A 7,205-nucleotide genomic window follows, 5' to 3' on the forward strand; every position below is an offset into this window, starting at 1 on the left:
TTATGTAGCTATGGAATTGATGTTTGATCAATCACTTGAATCTATTGTAACTCTTTGTAAGACTGGGCCCAGTAGACAATAAAACTTATTATTAATCACAAGTCACCAGGTCACTGAAATAAAAATCTACTATATGAAATTAATTGCATGTATGTTATCATAATATGTCATGAAACAGGTGCTTTGTGATATTAAAACACATTATTAATATATCATTATGATTAATTTTTTTGGTATATCCGAATCAGAGTCCACCCTTTCTCCCCTGCTCTCCATTCAGTATATTTCATGCAATGCTTAATCAAATCATGATCTAGATTTTTGTTCCATCATCAACTTGTAATCTTATCTGATTATATTTTTTTAGAGTTCTCTTGATGAGGTATCAAGTATTGAAGGTCATGTGATAGATGCTATGAATACCATGGTGATGAAGCTCTCTGAGGCTACATTCAGACCAATGTTTCTCAAGGTACTGTAAGAACAGCAATTTTGTTCACTTTTCAAGTTATTTCTTAATCAATTTGTTTTTCTTTCATTCTTTTCCTTTCTTCCTTTCTTTTCTTCCTTAATTTCTTGCATTCTCGTCCTTTATTTTCTTTTTATTTATCTTCATATTCCTCTGTTTTCTCTTTAATTTCTTTCTTCTTTTCTGATCATATGTTTTTGGAGGGTATGATATTTTTGGGACCTTTTCTTGTTGGATAGATGATGATAATATCTTGCAGTACACTACACTAAGCACTACACTATGATGGATTCATATTGATTAAACTGAAGTGAATCAATTCTAGAATTTTAGAGGTACATTTTAATTCTAAAATCCCATGCCTTCTCACATGATCATGATTTACTTTTGTAAGACTTAGATATAGCCTTATACTTCTTATTCTTCAGGTGTATGAATGGGCGACTCGAGGCAGCAACCCAGAGAGGCTCCTCACCTTCTATCGCCTTGCTGATAGTATAGCAGAGAAGTTGAAGAGCCTCTTCTGTCTCTTTGCTGGTCACCTGGTAGCAAACATTGCAGGAATCCTTGATGCTAATAATGTCATCAAAACAGGTCAGTGTGAAGATTAGTTCAAGATTTTGCACATATCCCAGATGTGTATGTTAATACGAGTTGCAATTAAATTAATGAAAAAGTGGAGGGATGTTGTCAGGGAGACCTCTATGAGTGCTAGGTGACTCCAGCCACCCCTGTAGTCAGGGACTGAATCAAAAAACTTGGGCCCTGTCTTACAAAGAGTTATGATTGATCAAATCAAACTTCTTACTATGGAAATCCATCAGTGTCAAAAAAATTTCTACACAAAATTTGCACAATGTCATTTGTAAACAAAGAGAAGCACAGTGAATTTGAAGAAGACAATGAATGCATGAAATATGCATCATAGTTAGAAAATGTTTTGAACAAACAGGCATAATTGATGTTGACATTGCTGGCCGTCCATAGTTACGATTGATCAGATTAATCGTAAATCTTTATAAGACAGGGCCCTGGACTACTGACAATGAGTCAGTAGATTTTTATTCAACAAATTTTAGTACGAGTTATGGCATAGATAACTGAGAAGCCTTGTCCAATAAAACTACAGTTTACCCAGGGAGCACCCGATCAGGGTAGCCGTGCTAAAGCCATGGTAAAAAGTTTGCAGCACTTAGGAATATTGTATTGAGCGCTATATAAATGTTGCATATTTTCAGTATTACCCGATATTACCCGATATGGCAGGATTGAGAACTGAATGGGACTGCTGTAGCTCAAAGACAAATCATGGCCATACTCCTTTTCAGTTTGTGCACTTACAGAGCTGCTAACTTTAAAGGGAAGCATTAATTCTGAATAACTACAGGAGAAAAGTGTCAGATTGTACGAGCCCAGTGACATCCTTCAAAGTACTGATATGGGCTTCAAAGAACACTGATAAAGCATTTTTTTAAATCAAAGTATGTTAATGTCCATGTGGATGATGTTTCATTAGTAAACCTTTTTATTTGACCCTTCCTCTTTTCAGACAAGCCTTTCTATGATGGCCCTCATAGAAAAGAGAAGTCAGCCAGTCTCCTGGGTTATTCTCTTGATTGTCTTCACAAGTGTTTTCATTACGATAAGGGAGACTTTGTGAGCAAAGAGAGATTTGAGAAACTTATGCAGCCTCTTGTTGATCAGGTATTTACTGTCTGTTTATTTTGTAAATTTTTTATCCTCTTGCAAAAAGTTCTATATAAGTCCAGCTATTATTATTCATTGTTTGGGATGATGTTTGAAGGTCTGCATGATGGTATGGTAATCCTTTGAAGGTACATTCAATCCTTTCTTGCTGTCCCTCTCATATTCAATCCAATGTTTATTTCTATTTGTTGTTGTTGTTTTTCTATTTTGTTAATACAATGCTTTGTATTAAGTGTTTTTGTATGGATTTTTATGAGAAAATAAATTGAAATTGAAATGTAGATTACTAGTCTTTTTTGAGAAGCATTTGGCTACTGGAGATGGACAGTCAACCTGCTGGAATAAAATCGGCGAGTCTTCTTCCTGCTGTACAACTCCACTGACCAATACAAGCCAGCCGTTTCTCATCTCTGACTACTCAAGCCTCTCAATATTTCTAGTTTGAAGTCCTTTTAAAGACTACACTCATCTCAGAAAAGAATACTCTACTTTTCAACCGTACTCTTTCTTGCCTCTCCGTTTCACTTCTATCTCTATCCACCTTCCTTACTCTATTTAGGACCCACTTCATGGTGTACCATGAACCTCTTCCACAATTAATTTTTTTTTTATTGTTTTAATCAATTTTTAAAAGTAAAATTCACATAATATTCCCCTTTAATATGCCTTTGGCTAGAAATTTTCTGTGTTCTGCACCCCTTTATGACCGCTGATTTACCAACTGTAGTATAAACTTTCATTGAAGCGTTTCATCAACATTTTTGTCTGATAAGTTGTCTGACCTGACAACTTTCCTTGACTTTGATTGGCTGAGAATCTCTGTTACAAACTGTCGGATAAAACGCCAGACAAATCCTTTTGTGAAACACTCCCCAGTTGTCACATTTATTCCGATTCTCTTCCTGCAGATTGAGAACACCCAAGGAGGAGATGACATTTACGAGGACCGCATCACGAGTCACCTGACACCATGCATCGTTCAGTTCATGGTTGCCGCTAGAGACCCGTCCACCTGGCAACCTCTGAACTATCAGATCCTTCTCAAGACTAGAAACTCTTTTCCAAAGGTGAGCATTGTCACATGGCTTTTTGGTCATTTATATCATACAACAAATGATGCACATTTATTAGGATTAGTAGTGATGCAGCTCACAGAGGGTATTTACATTAGTACAAGAAGCATAAGGCTTGCTGCAAGCTTCTGCACAACATAGATATTAAGTTGCCTGCATTGCCACTAACATCGCTCAAATTAAACTTGTGCATTGTTTTTTTTTTCTGTAAAAGAGGTTGACAATATGATCATAATGTTGTCAAGTAATTGGTTGCAAATTAGAATTATTTTTTAAAATTCCAAAATAAATAAATTCAGCTGGACCATTTATATTCTTCATGGTATCATCACTACTGTAGTAAAAATGTAGTAAATGTGTTGCTTGTGCCCTCCAAAAAATCCTTACCTGCTATAAGCTCAACATATAAAACGTTTAATGAACTATGATTGTGCACCAAGGTTGCATGCATTTAAAATATACACAACCTGTGAGTGCATGTATTGTAGCCAGGTGATCAAAATTAAAGGAGTTCCAAAATACCTCTTGTTTTGGAAATCTCTTTCTTTTTGAAGGATTGTCCAATGTGTTGAATTGTTTTATTCACATACCCCCTTACATGACCAAAAACTTTGGAAGATGAAAACATGTTCTGAGAGCATTCACAAAATCCTCATCTTGATGATCATGGATGTTTGCCAAACTGAAAGTTTTGGTTGACTTGTAGAATGTTACTGTTCTTCCAGGTTCGTTATGCTGCCCTCACAGTCCTTCAGGCCGTTCATTCTCAGTTGGGTGAGGACTACCTTTCACTGCTTCCTGAAACTATTCCATTCTTGGCTGAACTCATGGAAGGTAAGTCAGGAATAGCTTATTACATCAGGGGACGGTTTAATGAAAGTTATCAGCACTGACAATTTTACTTTCTTGACAGTTACCATAGTAACAGTTCGTGCCTCTCAGCCAATCAAAACCAAGGTATCACAGAAGTTGTCAGCACCGACAATGTAGTCAGTGCTGACAATTTTTTATGAATCACCAGTTAATTGAAGTACTTGAATAGTATGAACAAATAAGAAAGGAAGGAAGAACAAACAAAGCAAAAACAAAAAACAAACAAAAAGGAAGGAAGGAAAGAGAAGGGACAGATCAAATGAATGATGAAAAGATAGTTGAGTAAGGGTGGAAGGAAGAAATAATGAAGAAAGAAACATTTGTATTTGTATAGCACATGAGGTATCCACCATGATAGGTACTCAAGGCGCTCATACACTACCCCTTTTAAGCACGGCTACCGATTCTGATGCTCGTAGCTTTTTGAGGAATTACTTCCTGCTGGTTCCCATTTACCTCACTGAGGTCAAGTACAGCACTATGTGGATAGATTTCTTGCTGAAGTACACTACGTCATGGCTGGGATTTGAACCCACAACTCTCTGTTTTAAAGTCCAAAGACTAATCCACTGGGCCATAAAGCTCCACCATACCATACCATACCATGAGTTTACTATGGGTTTTTTCTGTTTTGTTTGACAGATGAATCGGAGGAGGTTGAACAACACTGTCAGGATGTGGTATCAGAGCTGGAGAAGACTCTAGGAGAACCACTTCAGAAATACTTCTAGGAAACCATCCAACTCCACAGTTCATCACTTCTTACTGGGTACCATTTAACGTCACCTAGGGGGGCAGGTCCAAAAGGGGGAGGGGGCAAAACTATTATAATATAAAGGTTTGTCTTCAAAGCAAGATAACTTTGATCTAGGAGAGTCCTTAGCTTGTCTATGTTCTTCTGCTGTACAGTGACAATACAGAGTTTTTGCTCAGCGACATATTGAAGAATCAAGAACATAGAAAAATGTATTGTTAAATACCCATTATACTGTATATGACAAAGAACAACTCAGAAGTCTTTGTCAAAAATAGATTACTTGAAGAGCAGTTTCACCCTACATTCAGAGCTGAAGGAGTACCAAAGTGTGACATCACTGCCATGACATCAAACCGGCTGGTTCTAAACAGAGTCACAGCTGACGATCGTCTATACATATTTGTATTTGCAAAAATTACCATCATTCTGAGTTTGCAAGCGATGAAATTCCGTTAACTGCTATTTTCTCCTATGAGAAACACGCTCTGTTTTCATTTGTTTAGAACCAGGCAGGCATAACACCATGGCAACTGACGTCATCCCTTTGGTACTCTAGTATAGATGTTTCGTTCAATCGGAATCAAGGGCGAAACTGTTGTTTTGGCTCACCAGAAGACTTTTTAGTTGTTCTTTGTCATGTGATGGGCATTTGACAATACATATACTCTGTTCGTGAATCCTCCATACATTGCTGAGTGATTACTCCCTTTGAATACAGTGTTCTAGTCAGATCTCTTCATTAGATGTTAATGAGAGGCAAATAAGTTTTAACATTAAATTCCTACATCAAATGTATTATCTTGGTTATAAAAAGAATGATTAGATCCTATTGATCTATATCTTTAAATGTGAATGCATGTTTGTTTAAATTAAACATGTAACTTAATAAAAAAAAGACCCCCTCTCAAAAAAAAATCACTGGATTTATGCCTAAAAAAAGGAAATTGCTTTTTGTCTCACCTGCACATCAAATCTTAACCTGAGGTTAAGTTTTTGAAATGACATCATAACTTAGAAAGTATATGGACCTAGTTCATGAAACTTGGCCATAAGGTTAATCAAGTATTACTGAACATCCTATTAGAGTTTCATATCACATGACCAAGGTCAAAGGTCATTTAGGGTCAATGAACTTAGACCATGTTGGAGGAATCAACATCAAAATCTTAACCTGAGGTTAAGTTTTTGAAATGACGTCATAACTTAGAAAGTATATGGACCTAGTTCATGAAACTTGGACATAAGGTTAATCAAGTATCACTAAACATCCTGCATGAGTTTTATGTCACATGACCAAGGTCAAAGGTCATTTAGGGTCAATTAACTTTGGCCGAATTGGGGGTATCTGTTGAATTCCCATCATAACTTTGAAAGTTTATGGATCTGATTCATGAAACTTGGACATAATAGTAATCAAGCATCACTGAACATTTTGTGCAAGTTTCAGGTCTCATGATTAAGGTCAAAGGTCATTTAGGGTCAATGAACTTTGGCCGAATTGGGGGTATCTGTTGAATTACCATCATAACTTTGAAAGTTTATGGATCTGATTCATGAAACTTGGATATTAGAGTAATCAAGTATCACTGAACATCCTGTGCGCATTTCAGGTCACATGACCAAGGTCAAAGGTCAATGAACATTGGCCGAATTTGGTCTATCTGTTGAATTACCATCATAACTTTGAAAGTTTATGGATCTGATTCATGAAACTTGAACATAAGAGTAATCAAGTATCACTGAACATCCTGTGCGAGTTTCAAGTCACATGAAGGTCAAAGGTCATGTAAGGTCAATGAACTTTGGCCATGTTGGTTTTTTTTGTTGAATAATCATCATATCTCTGTAAGTTTATTGGTCTAGTTCATAAAAAGTGGACATAATAGTAACCATGTATCACTGAACATCTTGTGCGAGTTAGAGTAGTTTTCAAAGTCAGCACTGCTGCTATATTGAACTGCGTGATGCAGGTGAGACGGCCAGAGGCATTCCACGTGTTTTTCACTATCAATTACAAATAAATGAGATTTAATCAGAACTGCCAAATGGTAGATTTTTATCCTAAATAAGTAGGATTTTTTCATAGTGGAAATTGAAACTAAGTAGGATTTTCCCCTAGGAAAATAAGAACTCTGAAAATTGAAATGATGATTCTTAATGATTTTTTGTCTGTTTTTAAAACTTTTAAAGAAAAGTAGGATATTAGGCTTGAAAATAGGATAAAATTAAATGAATAATACGATTTTTTCACATTTATTTATATAAAGAATCATTCCGATCATTTATTTTGAAATGATTCAGATTGTCATTCATCCATGTTGAACAT

The 7,205-nt window shown here is 36.0% G+C and overlaps 1 protein-coding gene across 2 annotated transcripts in view; it reads left to right on the top strand.

Moving 5' to 3' along the window:
* LOC121423481 (HEAT repeat-containing protein 1-like) overlaps nucleotides 1-5,787 on the top strand; it is an 82,258-nt gene extending 76,471 nt beyond the window's left edge. For both annotated transcript variants that reach the window (XM_041618830.1, XM_041618829.1), the window contains exons 40-45: nucleotides 368-472; nucleotides 898-1,063; nucleotides 2,019-2,173; nucleotides 3,085-3,243; nucleotides 3,975-4,083; nucleotides 4,765-5,787. In XM_041618830.1, coding sequence (XP_041474764.1) covers nucleotides 368-472; nucleotides 898-1,063; nucleotides 2,019-2,173; nucleotides 3,085-3,243; nucleotides 3,975-4,083; nucleotides 4,765-4,853 — 783 coding nt within the window. In that variant the 3' untranslated portion in view covers nucleotides 4,854-5,787. The remainder of the gene's footprint in view (nucleotides 1-367; nucleotides 473-897; nucleotides 1,064-2,018; nucleotides 2,174-3,084; nucleotides 3,244-3,974; nucleotides 4,084-4,764) is intronic.
* The last annotated feature ends 1,418 nt before the right edge of the window (nucleotides 5,788-7,205 follow it).

Source organism: Lytechinus variegatus, chromosome 11, assembly GCF_018143015.1.
Source record: "Lytechinus variegatus isolate NC3 chromosome 11, Lvar_3.0, whole genome shotgun sequence".
Lineage (NCBI taxonomy): Eukaryota > Metazoa > Echinodermata > Echinoidea > Temnopleuroida > Toxopneustidae > Lytechinus > Lytechinus variegatus.